The sequence below is a fragment of the Mustelus asterias genome, chromosome 8, assembly GCF_964213995.1.
Source record: "Mustelus asterias chromosome 8, sMusAst1.hap1.1, whole genome shotgun sequence".
Taxonomy (NCBI): Eukaryota; Metazoa; Chordata; class Chondrichthyes; order Carcharhiniformes; family Triakidae; genus Mustelus; species Mustelus asterias.
The window spans coordinates 82,797,864-82,818,026 of NC_135808.1; the positions used below are offsets into that span (position 1 = coordinate 82,797,864).

Genomic DNA, 20,163 nt, shown 5'->3' on the forward strand with positions numbered 1-20,163 from the left:
GAACACTTTGATTGATTCCTACAGGGTCTGCTACACAACATGGGAGATATTGCTGATATTCCAAAAGCCAAAGGGTTTTCAATCTTTTGTGGATGTGCCATGCAAAGCAGGATTCCAGATAATTGTGAAGCTTTCAAAACAGGACATAATGCAGTCAAATATATGACTATTGCAGAGTATAAACTGCTTAGTGTCCTCCATATCGTGTGAGGTTAATGCCATTCAGCACCTACTCACCTACTGTGAGTGATGTATTTGCCTGGACATTAATCTGTGATGGAAATTTCAACTATGCTACTCAAGTTTAAAAGAATTTTAAGGTCAGAACCTTGCATGCTCCATCACATAGGAACCGAAGCCATTTGAGTGATAACACGTACAGCATCTGTCAGTCTTAGGTGATTAGACAAAAAGATGAGACTGCGTGTGTTATTTTAATTATCATGATTTACATTGTAAACCTGGGGTACCCATTTATGTTGGAAACCACTGGTATATCCATTTGCGTTGCAAACCTCAGCTCTAGCCACTATATTGGAAACCTCTGGTATGCCCATTTATATTGCAAACCTCAGGTATACATACGTTAGAAACTTCAGGTATATCCACTTGTATCGAAATTCCAGGAATACACATTAGCATTACACATGGAGTACACCCACTTTTATTACTAAACCCTGATGTACTCACTTAACATTAATCACTTTTGGAAGTGTCACGGTTGTGAAACCTGGTGCAGACTAAGAACAAACCTGCATGTTCCTTGTACAGAGCAGTGCACGTTGGGAGTACACTTTAGGAAACTGCATATGCATGCATTACTCTCCACCATTAAAATTAACTGATGGAAAATAATGAGATGTGCACATGCAGTTTCATGGTATGTGCTTCAGATAGACAATGTTCAATGCCAAAATCAAGTAGAATGTTCACCCTTAAATGGACATGGACATTCAATTATTTTACATATATAATGATTTCGGCTACTGGCTGGACACCTGATTCATTGCCTCTTCAATTCTCTTGCCTCCCTTTGCACTGGCACTCAGTTGTGTAGGGACAAGTCACCACCTCAAGTTCTGCACTTCAGCAGTTTTACATGTGTTACTCTTAAAAACTCTTAAAAACACTGAGGCACTTTTCTGTAACATGAAGGTCAGGTACAACTGAGGAAATGACTAATTCAAACCTGATCTCACCTTTTGAACATTTTAAAAAATGTTCTTCCAGCATTGCAACCTTCAAGATTTCTATTGGCAGCTTCAGGAGCTGGACACTAAAAAATGAAGCTTGATAAATCGTAATTTTTTTCACCATGCTTGAAAGAAACCAACACATATTTTAATTGGATATTTTAAAGTTTAAGCGAATAAAAATGAAAATACAAGCATTAGGAAGCCTGAAGAGCACATTAAGCAAATGTCAGATTGAAACGCATTTAATTTGTATTGGTGAAAACCAGTAATGTATCAAAAGGGACATATTAGAAGGGGGTTGCCACAAGCTTGCTTAAAGAACTCAATTTTAGGGAACATCTTGAGTAAGGAAGGTAGGTGGAAAAGCAATAGGACTATAAGCAAATAATTTGACAACATCGGGCAGAGGTGGCTTTCACTGAATATTTCACCTTTGCAATAAAGGATGACTGCTTTTTAAATAACTTCTTGTGTTCTCAGCAGCATTTAAATTGCTTTCTCCTGCTGCTAAGGAGCAGTTGAGGGAACGGCAGGAGAAACCAGTTAAATTGAGGGTGATCTATCACTAATGTGGTTTGGTCTGATTTGCTTGTTCGGACCATCTGCATTCAGCACAGCCCAATTAGAGATTCCAGAAATACAATTTTAGTTTGTTAACAAAGAAAAGATGGGCCATAACATCATCTTCCCACTGATATTCCACCCACAGTGGTGAGAAATGCGTTGTTACTCATGAATCTGAGGTCGAGTGCTTTTAATCAGCAGCACAAAACCGAGAACATGAACAAAATGTTTCCCTATTCAAATCTCCAGGGAAGATAAGATTTCAGAACATCTTGAACAATTATTTTAAAATTAAAAACTTACATGGTCTCAATTTGGTTATGGTTAATCCAGACTTTTGAAAGGATATTTGTATTCTTTTAAATATTGTAAATGAAGATTGACCATTTGACGTCACCATCCGTTAATATATTCTTGACATGCATCTGTCTTGAACTCTCCTTCAGAGCGCCACAGGAAGAATGCTGCAGATGATGGGAACACTCAATGTGCAGACAGTGCCCATTATAATGTGCTGAAAGAGCATCTAACGCTTGTGGAGCAGAACCGCCAGGTAACATCATAGGCTGCAGCTGGATCTGTTTCAGCAAAATTTATTCTGAGCATGAAAAAAATTTAACCCACCCCTTCAGCCCAGCTCTACAAAAGCACACCTTTCATGTACATGGCCTTTTTAAAATGTATTTGTTACCATAGGCACAAAGCTAACGCTTCCGTTCATCACAGTAATTGTTGCAGAAAAGTTGTTATCCAACATACTTTCTCAACAATTGATAACAGTTTTACTTGTGTCACTTATCACATCTATTGGTAAGGACATGGTCTGGGTATTACTTAGGAACAGAAGATCAAGGTTTATAGCGAAGAACAGCAAGAATAGGAGTGAAATGTTTAATTAAGAAATAGTGGTTGGGTGAAACCAAGCTTGAACTTTAAATGACTAGACAATCTAGAGGAAGACTGAGAATCGTAGAATCCCTACAGTGCAGAAGGAGGCCATTCAGCCCATTGAGTCTGCACTGACAACAATCCCACCCAGGCCCTATCCCTGTAACTCCACGTATTTACAGGACTAATCTTCCTGATGCTATGGGGCAATTTAGCATGGCCAATCCACCTAACCTGCACATCTTTGGACTGTGGGAGGAAACCAGAGTACCCATGTAGACATGAGGAGAACTCCACACAGACAGTCACCCAAGCCGGAATTGAACCCAAGTCCCTGACGTTGAGGCAGCAGTGCTAACCACCGTGCCACCCCAAAGGGGATGCATGAAATTCCGTAACTTTGGGATCATGGAAAACAATCAGTCAAGAGTAAGACACAGTGTGAACTCTTGATTTCAACATGGTGAGGTAGAAGAGCCTACAGGAAGGAATATATGTAGCTTAAAGAAGGATCAGAGTGCACTGATACAGGTATAACATGGGAAGGAAACACTACAAATGGCCTGAGTTGGTAGAAAATGCAGTGAGTTGGTACCAACTCACTGGTCTGAGTTGGGAGAAAATGCTGGTAAATCATCACTTTTAAAGAGAAAATAATGGTTGCTATTTAGGTGTGTGTCCTTCCTCAGGACTGAATATTGCTTTTAAGAAAGGGTGGAAAAATAGAGAGGCAAGGAGAGAGAGAGAATGAACAGATACACCTATCCACAGAGAGCAACTAGGAAATAACTTGAAGCAGCAGTGAAGCAGTCAGGTAGGTTACTCCTGTCTCTTTGAGGGATTTGAAGGTCTTCTGCTGAAATGGTAGGAGACAGATAGAAATAACCCTCTTGAATTTTGGAGTCTGATTGTTTTTGTTCAGTTTTCTCATAAAGGATTATGTGTTGTGTGAATGAATCACAAAGAAACATGAATTTGCACAAGTATAAGAAGAAAATATATTTAAGTCACAAGGTTTTGCTCCAGCATTGAGTGATTTCTGGTGGAAAGTTAATTTGTTCAGGGAGAGAAGAGGCATCGCCACAGGGTGGCACTGTGTACAGCAAGGTGGCAGCGTGGCACAGTGGTTAGCACTGGTTAGCCTTACAACGCCAGGGACCCAGATTCAATTCTGACCTTGGGTGAGTGACTGTGTGGAGTTTGCACATTCTCCTTATGTCTACACATGTTTTCTCCGGGTGTTGCAGTTTCCCCCCACAGTCCAAAGGTTAGGTGGATTGGCCATGCTAAATTGTCCCTTGTGTCCCAAGATGTGCAGGTTGAGGGGATTATCAGGGTAAATATGTGGGGTCACTGGGATAGGGCAGGGGATGTTCTGTTGGAGATTTGGTGTGGACTCGATGGACCGAATGGCCTCCTTCTGCACTGTAGACATTATGAAGTAAGAGTTTTAACAACACCAGGTTAAAGTCCAACAGGTTTATTTTGGTAGCACTTAACTTCGCAGTATGTTGGTGTTGTTAAAACTCTTACTATGTTTACCCCAGTCCAACGCCGGCATCTCCACATCATGACATTATGAAGGCCACTGATGACATGAAGGAATCTTAACTAAAGGATATTGAATCAATATACGATGCAACTTAATTCTTGAAAGTTTTTTTAAAATACTGTTCGGTGGCTAAGTAATTTTAAAAAATATATACTTTGAATCCCTTTACACCTCCTTTCCTAAAGAACATTGAGTCCCTCACTTTCCCTCATTGCCTTCTGCTGTCTCACCAACATGCCCATTCTTTGTGGGCAAAATCTTTCAACCCTTTCACAGCAGGTGCAAGTCTATAAAATGTGGCAAGCCATTCAGATGTCCATTGACTTCAGCTGGACTAGAAAATTCTGCCATTGTGTGTGGATCTCACCAGTGAGTGTTGGCAGGCTGTTTGACCATGAAGGGATCACAGCTAAGCCCAATGCTGTTGCCTCACAACATTAAAAACGTATAGTTTCAGCAGGGGGCACTGGATAGTATCATAACTCAAAACTTACCTAATTTTCCTTTCTGTAACTAAGAGGGGATGAAGCATTCTCACAGCTCATTCTGAGACCAGTGAAAACGGCACAAAGAGACATCAATGTTTGGACTAGTAATTAAAGTGGGGCGGAAAGTATATTTAATAAGTACCAAATTTTAAAGGATCTTTTCTCAGTTACCTTCTGGGATCAATTTATTTTGTTTTTGAGGAGAGTCTTTTTAAGGGGGAGTTGCATTGCTGATTAGGGAGCAAATCACAGCTGTGTTGAGGGAGGACACATTGGAGGGATCTTGCAGTGAGGCATTATGGGTGGAGCTCAGGAATAAGAAGGATGAAATCACAATGTTGGGACTGTACTATAGGCCTCCCAACAGCCCGGGAGGTAGAGGAACAGTTGTGTAGTCAGATACTGAAAAGGTGTGAAAAAAGCAGGGTAGTTGTGATGCGTGACTTTAACTTCTTCCATATTGACTGGGAATCCCTTACAGCCAGGGGATCGGATGGAGAGCAATTTGTTAGATGTTTCCAGGAGGGCTTTTTGATACAGTATGTTGACAATCCAACCAGGGAAGGGGCCATACTAGACTTGGGGAATAAGCCAGGCGTGGGGATTGATGTTTCAGTGGGGGGAGCATTTTGGGCTTAGCGACCATAATTCCATAAGATTTTGGGTAGTCATGGATAAGGACAAGAGTGGCCCTTGGGTGAGGGTGCTTAATTAGGTGAGGGCCAATTACATCCAAATTAATTGGGGAATGTGGATTGGGAGTGGCTATTTGAGGGCAAATCTACGTCTGACATGTGGGAGGCTTTTAAAGGCCAGTTGATTGAAGTGCAGGACAGGCATGCACCGCAAAAATGAAGGATAGAAATGGCAGGATTCCGGAACCATGGATGACAAGAGAAATTGTAAGGTTAGTCGAAAGGGAAAAGGAAGCATACGATAGGTCTAGGCATCTAAAAACTGACAAAGCCCTTGAGGAGTATAGTGAAAGTAGGAAGGAATTTAAATGTGGAATGAGGGGGGCTAAAAAGTGGCTATGAAATGTCTTTAGCAAACAGGGTCAAAGAGAATCCCAAGGCTTTTTATGCATATATAAGGACCAAGATGGTAGCAAGAGAAAGAGTAGGCCCATTCAAGGACAATGGAGAGAAGTTAAGTGTGGAACCACAGGAAGTTAGTGAAATCCTTAATGAGTACTTTGTATCAGTTCAGTCTTGAATTCTACTTTTTTATTGTCTCTCCGTTAAAGTGGAAAAATAGAGAGGCACAGGAGAGAGAGAACTGTTGGTACTTACAACAGTTTCTGTGGTGTGTTTCAAACGATAGATAAATCTACGCATGTGCATAGATATTTAAGAAAGTAAATTTTACAAAGGTGCATAACTGTGTTTCAATCTTGTTTTTGATGGCATGTTCACAGTAAAATCCAGTGTATGTGTAACTTGATTTTGTATTCACCAAGGAGAAGGACATGAAGGATGTTGAGGTCAGGGATAGGTGTGTGAACGCTCTTGAAAACGTCAATATAACAACGGAGGAAATGTTGAGTATCCTAAATTGCATTAAGGTAGACAAGTCCTGGGGCCGGATGGGATCTATCCCAGGTTACTGCAGGAGGTAAGGGGAGAAATAGCTGTGGCCTTAACTGACAACTTCACATCCTCTTTGACCACAGGTGAGGTTCCAGAGGACTGGTGAATAGCCAATGTTGTTCCCTTGTTTAAGAAAGGAAGCAGGGATAAACCAGCAAATTATAGGCTGGTGAGCCTGACATCAGAGATGGGGAAGCTTTTGGAAAAGATACTGAGGGACAAGATATATGCATATTTGGAGGAAAATTGACTAGTTAGTGATAGACAGCATGGTTTTGTACGGTGAAGGTCATGTCTCGCCAACTTGATTGAGTTTTTTTAAGAGGTGACAAAGAAAATTGATGAGGGAAGGGCTGTGGATGTAGTTTATACGGACTTTAGTAAGGCATTTGACAAGGTCCCACATGGCAGACTGGTACAAAAACTAAAATCACATGCGATTTGCGGTGAGCTGGCTAGATGGATACAGAACTGGCTTGGCTATAGAAGACAGAGAGTAGCAGTGGAAGGGTGTTTTTCAGATGGAGATCTGTGGCTGGTGGTGTTCCACAGAGATCAGTGCTGGGACCTCTATTGTTTGTAGTATACATAAATGATCTGAAGGAAAATATGGGTGGTCTGATTAGTAAGTTTGCGGATGACACAAAGATTGGCGGAGTTGCTGATAGTGCCGGGGTTTGTCAGACGATACAGCAGGGGATATTGATAGATTGGAGACTTGGGCACAGAAATAGCAGATGGCGTTTAATCTGGACAAATGCAAGGTGATGCATTTTGGAGGATCGAATTTAGATATCAATTATACTGTAAATGGAAGAACCCTTAGGAACATAAACATACAGAGGGATTTGGGCGTGCAGGTCCACAGTTCCCTAAAAGTAGCAACATAGATGGCCAAGGTAATTAAGAAGGCATATGGCATGCATGCCTTCAAAAACTGGAGCACTGAGTACAGGAATTAGGAAATCATTTGCAGCTATATAAAACCTTAGGCCGCATTTGGAGTTCTGGTCACCACATTATTAGAAGGATGTGGAAGCTTTGGAGAGAGTGCAAAGAAGGTTCACCAGGATGTTGCCTGGTCTCAAGGGTGTTGACTATGAGGAGAGGTTGGATAAACTCGGATTGTTTTCACTGAAAAGACAGAGGCTGAGTAGAGACCTGATAAGAGGTCTACAAAATTATGAGAGGCATTGACAGAGTGGATAGTCAGAGGCTTTTTCCAAGGGTGGAAGTGAATTACAAGGGGGCACAGGTTCAATGTTAGAGGGAGAAAGTTTGAGGGAGATGTTCAGGGGAAGGTTTTCACACAGAGTGGAGAGTGCCTGGAACGCACTGCCAGAGGATGTGATGGAAACAGGCACATTAGCAACATTTAAGAGGCAACTGGATGGGTACATGAATCGGGAGGAAATAGAGGGATACGGACCGAATAAGGACAGAAGGTTTCTTTTAGTTTAGTTAAGGCATCATGATTGGCACAGGCTTGGAGGGCCGAAGGACCTGTTCCTGTGCTGTACTTTCCTTTGTTCTTTGTTCTTATCTGTGAGTAATTGATTGCAAATCAATCTTTTGGCTTTTGCAGAAATCCTCAACAGATTCTGGGTTTGAAAGTTGGGTTGGGAAAGCAGAGAGTAACGGCCTGTTTCACGTTACATTGGCCAAGGATGCAGAAAGCCTGGGCGAGCTTCAGAAGGTGAAAATTGAAATGCATGGACTGATGGAGCGGAAAAAACTGGTCGAAGAAGAACTGAAAGAGCTAAAGGCACAGATTGAGGCATCTGGATACACCTCTGTGCCTCAGATGAGGTAATGGACATGTATGGTTTATTTATTGAATTTAGGAGCCCTCGTTTCACAATCAAGCCTGGTGTTAGTTAACATTTATATAGCCTGGAGAATATTATGCTGATTAAGCACGGGCAAATCTGGATTCCAAGCTAAACAGACATTGTTATACAAAAGTACAGGATCTGTTCTTGACCCTTCCTCTTCGTCATCTGCAAGATGCATCTTGGCAATATTATTTTATGACAGCTTCCACATGTATGCGGTTGACACTCAGCACTATTACTCTTCACTTTTCTCCATTTCTCCATTGCCCTTGCGTTGTCATCGTGCTTGTTCAACATGAACAGAAAATTTCTCCAGTTCAGCATTGGGAAGACCAAAGCCATCATCATCAATCAACCCTTTTCCTACTGCTAGCCCCAACAGAAGGTGTTCATCTTTTGTTTGTTTTTACTTGAGGTTCTGTGTATTTATATTTTCACAATTAGCAAAGAAAATCTGTAAGTTGGAATACTAGCAAAGAAAATCTATAAATTGGAATACATGAGACCAGCTCTCACATTTACCTTCATGATGCAGAAGGAGCCTTTAACCCAAAAGCAAACTTCCAGAACCACATCCAGATCAACAGCACATTTACACTCAGGGGTGTGACCTTTAGTATAAAAGCACCATAGGATCCCTAGCCACTGACTCCATCTCTCTCCCTGGCAACTTACAATCTGAACCAATCCATTCACAACCATGCTATTTTATTTGATCCCAAGATGATTTTCCAGCCACATGTCCTTTGCCACCACCAAGGCTGCTTTCTTCATGGAGGGATCTCAAAACAAAAATGAACATTTTCAAGTTAAAATTTTGCCGGACTGTGATCCAATATATGCCAACAAGCAACGGGTGACTAGTGAAGAAGATTTGGTACATGTTAGATTATGGCAGTGTTAAATGAGCACAAATTTACAGAGGGCACAGGATAGGAGACTGGACCAGAGAGCTTTGGAATTATCAAGGCTAGAGGTAACAAAAGCATGGATGAGGATTTCTGTATGGATGAACTGAGAGAGGGATGGAGATGGGCAATGTTATGAGCTGGAAGAAGGTAGTGTTAATGTTGGAGAGGATATGCGAGTTCAACTTAGGATCAAATAGGACATCACGGTTAAGAACAGTCAGTGTTTAGCCTCACACAGTGATCATATAAAAGAAATGAAGTTGGTGGCAAGGGAATACAGTTTTTGGCTGTGAATAATTTGATGTAACTATTAGCAAACACATTCATCTGTCGTATTTGACTTCTACATCAGTCTTAAGGTTAAAAATCCTCACAATATCTGATTCCATTGCAAATAATTGCTAAAAGTCTTCCAAGCATTGTGTGTGTGTGCCCTGCAGGCATAGTTGCAGTGAGCATATGACATCCATGGGTTTCCATTCACTAGAGAGGCTGTCCCAGATACCTCTTTGCATATCCAGGACTGTTTTAATGCACAGTTTCAAGGGACATGAATGCAAAGTTTAAATTCCCTAGAATACTGCTTGCTTAACTTTTATCCAAAACAACAACAGTGAGATGATGCAAATTTTAATCTCAGCAGAGATCACATAAGGTCATCAACAAATATTAACTGAAACATTGCTGCTCAGAGTAGCTCAGACCACACGGCTTTTCCCAAAGTTTATCTCTGGTATTTACAAATACATCAATTTGGAGCTTTTGTTGAGGGCTGTATAAAGATTAACTAATAATCAATAAAGTGTTGCTAAGCTTTTTATGGAATCAGTGAAGAAGAAATAATCTTTTCTTTCCATTCATGGTATAGGATGTCTCTGGACTAGCCAGCATTTATTTACCCATCAGTAATTGCCCTTGAGAAGGTGATGGTGAGCCACCTACTTTAACCACTGTCCATGTGGGGTAGATACACCCACAGTGTTGTTAGGAAGGAAGTTCCAGGATTTGGATCCAATGACAGTGATATAGTTCCAAGTCAAGATGGTGAGTGACTTGGAGCGAAACTTGTAAGTGGTGGTGTTCCCGTATGTCTGATGCCATTGTCCTTCTAGGTGATAGATGTCACAGGTTTTAAAGTTTAGAGTTTATTTATTAGTGTCACAAGTAGGCTTACATTAACACCACAAAGAAGTTACTGTGAAAATCCCCCAGTTGCCACACTCCGGTGCCTGTTCAGGTGCACTGAGGGAGAATTTAGCATGGCCAATGCACCCAACCAGCACGTCATTTTGGACTGTGGGAGGAAACCGGAGCACCTGGAGGAAACCCATGCAGACATGGGGAGAACGTGCAGACTCTGCACAGACGGTGACCCAAGCTGGGAATCAAACCCGGGTCCCTGGTGCTGTGAGGCACAGTAAGAAGTCTCACAACACCAGGTTAAAGTCCAACAGGTTTATTTGGTAGCAAATACCATAAGCTTTCGGAGCACAGCTCCTTCGTCAGATGGGGTGGATATCTGTTCTCTGCTGTGAGGCAGCAGTGCTAACCACTATGCCACCATGTGTTTGGAAAGTACTTTTGAAGGAACCTTGGTGAGTTGCTGCAGTGCATCTTGTAGATGATATACATTGCCACACTGCGTCAATAATGGAGAGACTGAGTGTTTAAGGTGATGGTGCCAATCAAACAGACTGCTTTGTCTTGGGCTTCTTGTTGAGCTTCTTGAATATTGCTGGAATTGCACGCATCCAGGCAAGTGGAGAATACTCCAACACATTCTTGATTTGTGCCTTATAGATGATTGACAAGCTTTGGGAAGTTAGCAGGTAAGTTACTCGCTGCAGAATTCCTAGCCTCTGATCTTCTCTTTACTATTTATATGCCTAGTTCAGTTCAGATTCTGGTCAATGGTAACCCCTAGCATGTTGCCAGTGTAGAATTCAGCAGTAGTAATGCCATTGAATGTCAAGGGATGATAGGTAGTTAGATTCTCTCTTGTTGGAGATGAATCATTGTCTGGTGTTTGTGTGGCCACTTATCAGCCCAAGTCTGAATATTGTCCAGGTCGTGATGCATATGATGCATGGACTGCTTCGATATCTGAGGAGTCACGAATGGTGTTGAACATTTGTACAATCACCAGTGAACATCCTCACTCTGACCCTATTATGGAAGGAAAGTCATTGATGAAACAGCTAAATATGGTTGGGCCTAGGACATTACCCCAAAGAACTCCTGCAGTGATGTCCTGGGACTGAGATGATTGACTTCCGACAAAAACAGTCATGTTCCTTTGTGCTCGGTATGACTCCAACAATTGGAGAATTTCTCCCCTGATTTTCATTGACTTCAGTTTTGCAGAGGCTCCTTGAAGCCATACTTGGTCAAATGCTACCTTGATATCAAAAACAATTAATCTCACCTCTCTCCTGGAGTTTCAGCTCTTTGTCCATGTTTGAAACAAGGTCGTATTGAGGCCAGGAGCTGAATGGCCTTGGCAGAACCCAAACATAGCATCAGTGAGTAGGTTATTGCTAAGTAAGTGCCGCTTGATAGCACTGTCGTTAATCCCCTTCCATCACTGCTGATGATTGAAGCTAGACTGGTGAGGCAGTAATTGGCCAAGTTAGATTTGTCCTGATTTTTGTAGTCAAAACATAGCTGGCAATCTTCCATATTGCTAGGCAATTGCCAGTGTTGTAACTGTACTTAGGACAGCTTGATTAGGGCACAGCTAACTCTGGAGCAGTAGTCTTCAGTACTATTGCCAGAATGTTGTCAGGACCCATAGCCTTTGCAGTATCCAGTGCCTTCAGAAGTTTCTTGCTGTCACATGCAGTGAATCAAATTGGCTGAAGGCTGGCATCTTGTGATGCTGGGACGGTCAAGTTGTATCAAACATCCGGGATTTCTGGCTGAAAATGGTTGCAAATGCACATCATTGACTTTTGCAATGATGTGTTGGTCTCTCCCGTCATTAAGATTTGTGCAACCTCCTTCTCCTTCTCCAGTGAGTTGTTTAATTGTCCACCGCCATTTACAACTGGATGTGGCAAGAGTGCAGAGTTTAGAACTGATCCATTGGTTATGGAATACCTTAGCTCTGTCTATTGCCTGCTGCCTATGCTTGTAAGTAGTCTTTTGTTGTTACATCACCAGGTTGACACCTCATTCTTTGGTATGCTGGTGTTGTTCCTGGCATGCTCTTACACTGAAGCAGGGTTGCACACATATTGGAAGATATCCTAAATATGAAGATGGGAATTCACAAGGACTGTACATTGACCACTCCAACCAATACTGACATGGACAGATGCATTTACAATATGTAGATTGGTGACATTGAGCTCAAATAGGTTTTTTCCTCTTGTTGGTTCCCTCACTACTTTCTGCAGGCAGTCTAGCAGCTATGTCCTTTTGGACCTGACTTGTTTAGTCAGTAGTGGTTCTGCTGGACCATTCTTGGTGATGAACATTGAAGTTACCCCATCCAGCATACATTTATGCTCTTGCCACTTTTATTGTTTCTTCTAATTGATGTTCAATATAGAGGTGTATGGATTCATCAGCTGGGGTCAGGGAGGGGAAACAGTAGGCAGAACGTATCCTTGCCCATGTTTGACTTTATGCCATGAGACTTCATAGGGTTAGGAGTCAATGTTGAACACGCCCATGGCAAACTCCCTCCCAGCTGTATACTACTGTGCCTCCCCACCACCTTTGGTGGATCCCAGTCAGTGGGAAAGGACATACCCAGTGATGGTGGTGTCTGAGAACACTGGCCAGGATTTTCAAATCCCTCCTGCTGTGAGACCAGAAATGACCACCCAAAATCAACGGACTTTAGGCTGTGCCCCCCGAATGATTGTGACCATGGGCGAGATCCATTGTCTCTAAGATATGATTGGGTGACTATGACAATGTCAGGCTGTTTCTTGACATGTCTGGTTTCATGGTCACCATTAGATTTCAGTTTTATTAGATTTGCATTCCACCAGCTGCCATGGTGGGATTTGAACCCTTGTCCCAGAAGCATTAGTCTCGGCCTCTGGATTACTAGTCCAGTGCCATTACCACTCCGTCACCACCTCCCATTCTTGGATTCTTAGGATGTTTTCTCTGTCCTCCGATGTTCCCTCTGTCCTCAGATGTTCCCAATTCATTGAGGTAGAGTCACTAATGATATGTAGATAAAAATGGCAACCAATTTGTATGTAGCCAAGTTTCACAAACAGGAATGATCTGATGATCTGTTTTGGTGTGGCATCCCATAAGAGAAATGTTGATATCCCCAGCCCCAGATTCCCCATCAGCATCCACCACCTCTCCATCAGCTGATCAGGGCAGCACAGTCACTGCTGTCTCACAGCGCCAGGGATCCGGATTCGATTTTCAGCTTGGGTCACTGTCTGTGTGGAGTTTGCACATTCGCCCCATGTCTGCGTGGGTTTCCTCCGGGTGCTCTGGTTTCCTCCCACAGTCTGGTTAGGTGCTTTGACCTGAACAGGCACCAGAGTGTGGCGACCGGGGGGAATTTCGCAGTAATTTAATTGCAGTGTTAATGTAAACCTTACTTCTGACTAATAAATAAACTTAAAAAAAGGACCCTCACCCCCTCCGGCTCAGGCGACAGCCAATTTTAATAGTCAGCAGCTATTTCACAAACTTCCTGCCCATTTAGTCAGGAAAGTGGCCAACCAACAGTTAAAATTCCCCTCTTAGTTTTTTTGCATTCTAATTTAATCTTCAGATAGCAACTAATGGAAACGTTATATAATACACACTAATCTTCATTTAGAATGCACTATTAATTCCTAACTGTTTATTGTTTCCATGTGGGTTCATGCCTCACTGTGACAATGTTAATTGATCAACTAGCGATTTGATTAAACTTAATCAGTCCTTAAGAAGGTGATATGGGGGGGTGGGGTTTGATTTGTATCAATCTCACAGACAATGGACCAGTTAATCAGATTAAGTAAGCTGGATCTACAACAAGTCTATAACAAAAATAGAAAATGCTGTAATTCAACAGGCCATGCATCATTTGTGGATCGAGAACCAAGGTTAATGTTTCAGATGAGTGACCTTTCTACAATAAGCTTTGGAGGTGAGAAATTAATCTATGTCTCAGTCACTCATGATTACAACAAACTGGACAAGTGTTAGCCCATAACAGGGTCCTGAAATTTGCACCTTTATACTGTACTTAATGTAGTGAAACATGCAAAGGTGCTTCACAGACTGAGAAAAGGGGTGGGAAAACAGTTTGATGTGGTGAATGAAGGTATGGTTAAACATGCAGGCTTTCGAAGCAAAATTTTAGATTGTGGGCCAGTCAATTGGCTGCAATACTAGAGTTTGTCCATAGGGGATAGAGTTGTTTTGATATAATGCTACAGTGTTCCTGTCTGGATTGTACCTAGTGTATAAGTATATTGGTTTTCAAAGATAAGGTGTGTTAAGCATTTAGTGATATCATTCATTTCAATTTGAATTCTTTCTTTGACAGAAGTGCATTGCTTAATCTGAGTTTAAAGAATGCCCCGACGAAAGAGAGTGTGGGCGAGGACCTGACACTGCAGACGTGGTGGAAGCAAGGAAAGGAGAACCTCAGTGTGTCGGGCCAGAGTGAAGAGATCAGAAATTTAACAGTGAAATTACGAAACTCAGAGACCATCATCAGTCTTTTGAAAGAGCAGCTGGAACTCAACTCTTCCCAAATTGGAGAAGGGCGCTTTAATCCAGAGCTCATTGTAAATATGGCCAAAGAAATTGAACGACTGAAATCAGAGCTTAATTTATCCCAGACACAATACTCCAGCCAAACTGGGGTACATGTGCGTGACAGAGGGACTAAACGTGCCAGACCCTATTCACTGGACCTTGGAACTCTGTTGTCCCAGGGCAATGAAGAGATCCCAAGTGTGAATGATGCTGATGAACAGGTTAGTTTGAATAAACAAGTGTAATTTCAGAGAAACTGAACTAACTTGTAACCAACACTTTATTTTTAAATTACTTCACAGATGAGCTATTTATTTGGATACATATTTCTGGAAGCCATTGACCGTTTTGATTGCATAGTGTTGGCAGGATGGTATCTGATGGTTCACACTGAGAATAATGCATGTGGAAAGTTTGAGCTTTATTTTGGTCCAGGTTTCTAGGGGTTGACAGTGAGTAAGGCCCTGTGTAATATGGTCAAGTTAGTTGAGATCACTTCCTTCATGTTTGCTGTTTTGTGTAATCAATTTGGTCACATTTTCACCAGTTCTATATATAGGTTTTATTTTTTGGATGACTAAATACAGAAACCAATTACTGAAATGTACCCAAACAAAGAACAAAGAAAATTACAGCCCAGGAACAGGCCCTTTGGCCCTCCAAGCCTGCACCGACCATGCTGCCTGACTTAACTAAATCCCCCTACCCTTCCAGGGACCATATCCCTCTATTCCCATCCTATTCATGTATTTGTCAAGGCGCTCCTTAAAAGTCACTATTGTACCCACTTCCACTACTTCCCCCGGCAACGAGTTCCAGGCACCCACCACCCTCTGTGTAAAAGATCTGCCTCGTACATCTCCTTTAAATCTTGCCCCTCGCACCTTAAACCTGTGCCCCCTAGTAATTGCTACATAATGTTTTTGATTGCCTGACCCAGAGTGCACTTTCCCCGCTTGCAAGGATATGACTTAGTTACTAAAGCTCAGGGAAGAGATTGGCAAGAATTGGAGTTTAATAACTCCAAGGCCTGACTCGGATTAATTCTCGAGTTTATCCAGTGAAAACCACCTAACACCTACTTCATTTAAAGGTCACTTTTAAATGACACGAAGGTGAGTGGGAAAGCGAATTGCGTGGAGGACGCGGAAAGTCTGCAGAGAGATTTGGATAGGCTGAGCGAGTGGGCGAGGATCTGGCAGATGGAATATAACGTTAGCAAATGTGAGGTTATCCACTTTGGAAGAAATAATAGTAAATTGGAGTATTATTTAAATGGAGAAAAATTACATCGTGCGACTGTGCGGAGGGACCTGGGGGTACTTGTGCACGAATCGCAAAAACTCAGTCTGCAGGTGCAGCAGGTGATCAAGAAGGCGAATGGAATGTTGGCCTTTATCGCGAGGGGGATTGAATATAAAAGCAGGGAGGTCTTGCTGCAACTGTACAAGGCACTGGTGAGGCCGCAACTGGAGTACTGTGTGCAGTTTTGGTCCCCTTATTTGCGAAAGGATATATTGGCCTTGGAGGGAGTGCAGAGAAGGTTCACCAGGTTGATACCGGAGATGAGGGGTGTAGCTTATGAGGAGAGATTAAACAGATTGGGTCTGTACTCGTTGGAGTTTAGAAGGGTGAGGGGTGATCTTATAGAGACATATAAGATAATGAAGGGGCTGGATAGGGTAGAGGTGGAGAGATTCTTTCCACTTAGAAGGGAAACCAGAACTAGAGGGCGCAGCCTCAAAATAAGGAGGGGCCGGTTCAGAACAGAGTTGAGGGGGAACTTCTTCTCTCAGAGGGTAGTGAATCTCTGGAATTCTCTGCCCATTGAAGTGGTGGAGGCTTCCTCGTTGAATATGTTTAAATCACGGGTAGATAGTTTTCTGATCGATAAGGGAATTAGGGGATATGGGGAGCAGGCGGGTAAGTGGGACTGATTCGCTTCAGATCAGCCATGATCTTGTTGAATGGCGGGGCAGGCTCGAAGGGCCAGATGGCCTACTCCTGCTCCTATTTCTTATGTTCTTGTGTTCATCCAACTAGACCATAATGATGTACATACTCTTATCAAAATTTCCATTTTCTCTCATTGACTTCTTAAAAAAGACTTTACTTAGCTAAATCTCCTTCATTTTTATTCTCCTGAAGGTGCTGGTGCACATTGGCCTGGAAGGCCAATTTCAGTCAAAGTGTGCTTCTCCCTAAGTGAAATTTTGCTACTGAGAATGCACGTTGTAGATAGGACTGTAGTGTAAGCTGAATGTGATCTTTAGTTTTGAGGATACAGGCCACTCATTGGTACTTCATTCTTCATATTTGAGCCTCGAAAATAGATATAAACATGATAGTGACAACTCATGAGATTATGGCAAATGTAAACACTTTCTCCTCACTCTTCTCGATCTGTTCACAACCTTTGACATATTCCGCCACACTATTCTTCCTCAATGCCTTTCCACCGTTGTTCAGCTCAGTGGGATTGCACTCACCTGGTTCCATTCTTATCTATCCATTCATAACCAGAGGAAGATAGGAGATGTTAAACAGGACACGTGTGACACAAGACTCATCACATTATACAAAAAGAAAGATGACAGAAGAGATTGCAACAACTACAGGGACATCTCATTCCTTGGGGTCACTGGGAAAGCCTTCACAGGAGTCATGCTTAAAATACTCCATCTCCTTGCTAACTGAGTTTATCCAGAAGCACAGTGTGATTTTCGTGCCAACAGTACTACAGTAGACATGATCATCACCATACGCCAGCTAGCTACAAGAGGAGTTTAGAGAACAGATGATGCCACTTTACCTTACCTTTGTAGATCTCATTAAAGCATTCTACAGCGTTTCATGACCACACACGCAGTTTGCTGGCACCATTTCCAACAGCTTCAGGATGGAGAATGGAGTGAAACAGGACTCTATGCTAGTCCCCACTTTGTTTGATGTTTTCTATTCCATGCTCCTGACCTTTGGCTTTCCTGCAGATCTGAAAGGAGTTTACCTGCACATTGGGTCAAACTCTACAATCTGTCCAGACTGAAAGTGAAAACAAAACTAGATCACATCTCGATCTGTATGAGTGAGGACATGCTAGTCGCTCAACACAGAAACTCTACTACAAAGACTCATGGGTTGTCTCTCCCATGAATATAACTGGTTCACCATGACTATAAGCAACAGGAAAACTATGATTATGGGACAGGGTGTCACATCTCCATCCTTGATTATTCTAAATAACATTCTGCTGGAAGTCAAGCAGAGACGATTTTGCTAAGCATGTTCACAGGATGGAAAACAGACACATACCCAAGGACTTTCTAGCTAGAGCCAGACGACCAATCAGGTGCCCAAAAGCTCCACATCAAGGATGCAAGTGTGATTTGAAGGCCCTAAACATTGATTCTCACTGCTGGGAAACATCAGCTGAGGACAGAAGAAAGTGACAACATCACTTATTGGTCTGCTTTGCCACCATCACAATCAGTGGCTACAGCAGTTTGGAAACAGTCAACAATGCCAAAAACAATAAATTACAATGACACCTGATAACCATTTCAGATGCAGCGCTTGTGGCAGACTCTGTTTCTCATGGATTAGTCTCTTCAACCATCAGATAAAGTGCATCATATGAGGCTATCCCATCATCAATGGACTTGCTGCGTGTACATCATCATACACATACGAAAGGATGTCAATGACGGCCAGAAAATTACTGCAATAAGTTCTGTTGTTGCTCCCACACACATTACTTTGGCATACCCTATTTCTCATCTACATCTTGCACCTCAGTGGCATCCTCTGAAAACATACAAGTTTCTACTGCCAACACCCAGATCTATCTCACCACCACCCCTCTCGGCTCTTCCATTATTGCTTAATTATCAGATTGCTTTTCAGTACTGATGAGCAGAAATTTCCTCCAATTAAATATTAGGAACAAAAAAGCCACAGTCTTTGCTACAAACTCCATCCCATAGCCATCAACTCATTTTTCTTCCTGGCAACTGTTTAAGGCTCAACTAGAATGTTCACAAAGACAATGTCATGTTTGACTCCAAGGTGAGCTTCCAACCACATATCTGCACCATCACTAAAACCGCCTATTGCAACCTCCATAACACCTCCCAATTCCACTCCTGCTTCATCACATCTGCCACAGAAACCCTTACCATGCCTTTGTTCCCTCTGGATTTGACCATTCTATCATGTTCCTAGCCAGCCTCCCACATTCTACCCCTCAAATTCTGCCAGCGTCTTTATTTGCACCAAATCCCTTTGCCCCATCCTTCCTGTACTCATTGGTCTACATTGGCACCTGTTCAAGTGATCCGATTTGGAAATTTTCATCTTATTTTCAAATCGCTCCATCGCCTTGCCTTTTCCTATCTGTGTAATCTCCTCCAACTCCACCACTTTCCTATAATTCTGGCCTCTTGAGCATCCCTGATTTTAACTGTTCCACCATTTGGAGCTTTGCCTTCAAATGCCTAGGTTCTGGAATGCCTAGTTCTGGAATATTTTCTCTACACTTCTTCACCTCTCTACCTTGCTTTTATCCTTTAACACATTCCATAAATACTATCTCCTTGCCCAAGTTTGCCCAACTGCCATAATATCTCCCTATGTGGCTCTGTGTCATATTTTGCTTTGTAATGCTTCTTTGAAGTACCTTGGGACATTTGATTACATTAAATACAAGTTATTGTTGCTATGGGCATCATAGCAATTCTGTCCTGCTCATCACAAAGTGAGGCAGGTAGGAAATTCTACAGGGTAGGTAGGTGATATTGGAGAAACAGGCAAAGAGAACAGAATACCCAAAAAAGGTAAATGTTTACTGATATTCATTTTCATTCGTGACTTGTATAGTTGCTTTCTTTTGCAGAAATAAAATACTTCCTGTATAGAGTCGCATTACATATGTCTAAATCTAAACAAAGGAAACCACAAAGGTATGAGGCGTGAGTTGACTAAGATAGATTGGGAAATTTCATTAAAAGGCTTGATGATGGATAGGCAATGGCTAATATTTAAGGTGTGGAGATGCCGGCGTTGGACTGGGGTAAACACAGTAAGAAGTTTAACAACACCAGGTTAAAGTCCAACAGGTTTATTTGGTAGCAAAAGCCACACAAGCTTTCGGAGCTCTTAGCCCCTTCTTCAGGTGAGTGGGAATTCTGTTCACAAACAGAGCTTGTAAAGACACAGACTCAAATTACATGAATAATGGTTGGAATGCGAATACTTACAACTAATCAAGTCTTTAAGAAACGAAACAATGTGAGTGGAGAGAGCATCAAGACAGGCTAAAAAGATGTGTATTGTCTCCAGACAAGACAGCCAGTGAAACTCTGCAGGTCCACGCAACTGTGGGAGTTACAAATAGTGTGACATGAACCCAATA

General features: G+C 42.1%; 1 protein-coding gene across 16 annotated transcripts in view; it reads left to right on the forward strand.

Moving 5' to 3' along the window:
- pde4dip (phosphodiesterase 4D interacting protein) overlaps nucleotides 1–20,163 on the forward strand; it is a 425,654-nt gene that overhangs the window by 308,313 nt on the left and 97,178 nt on the right. For 14 of the 16 annotated variants that reach the window (XM_078218377.1, XM_078218378.1, XM_078218362.1 and 11 more), the window contains 3 exons: nucleotides 2,207–2,313; nucleotides 7,863–8,086; nucleotides 14,539–14,974. In XM_078218377.1, coding sequence (XP_078074503.1) covers nucleotides 2,207–2,313; nucleotides 7,863–8,086; nucleotides 14,539–14,974 — 767 coding nt within the window. The remainder of the gene's footprint in view (nucleotides 1–2,206; nucleotides 2,314–7,862; nucleotides 8,087–14,538; nucleotides 14,975–20,163) is intronic. The other 2 variants (XM_078218365.1, XM_078218367.1) reach the window with 1 other exon arrangement.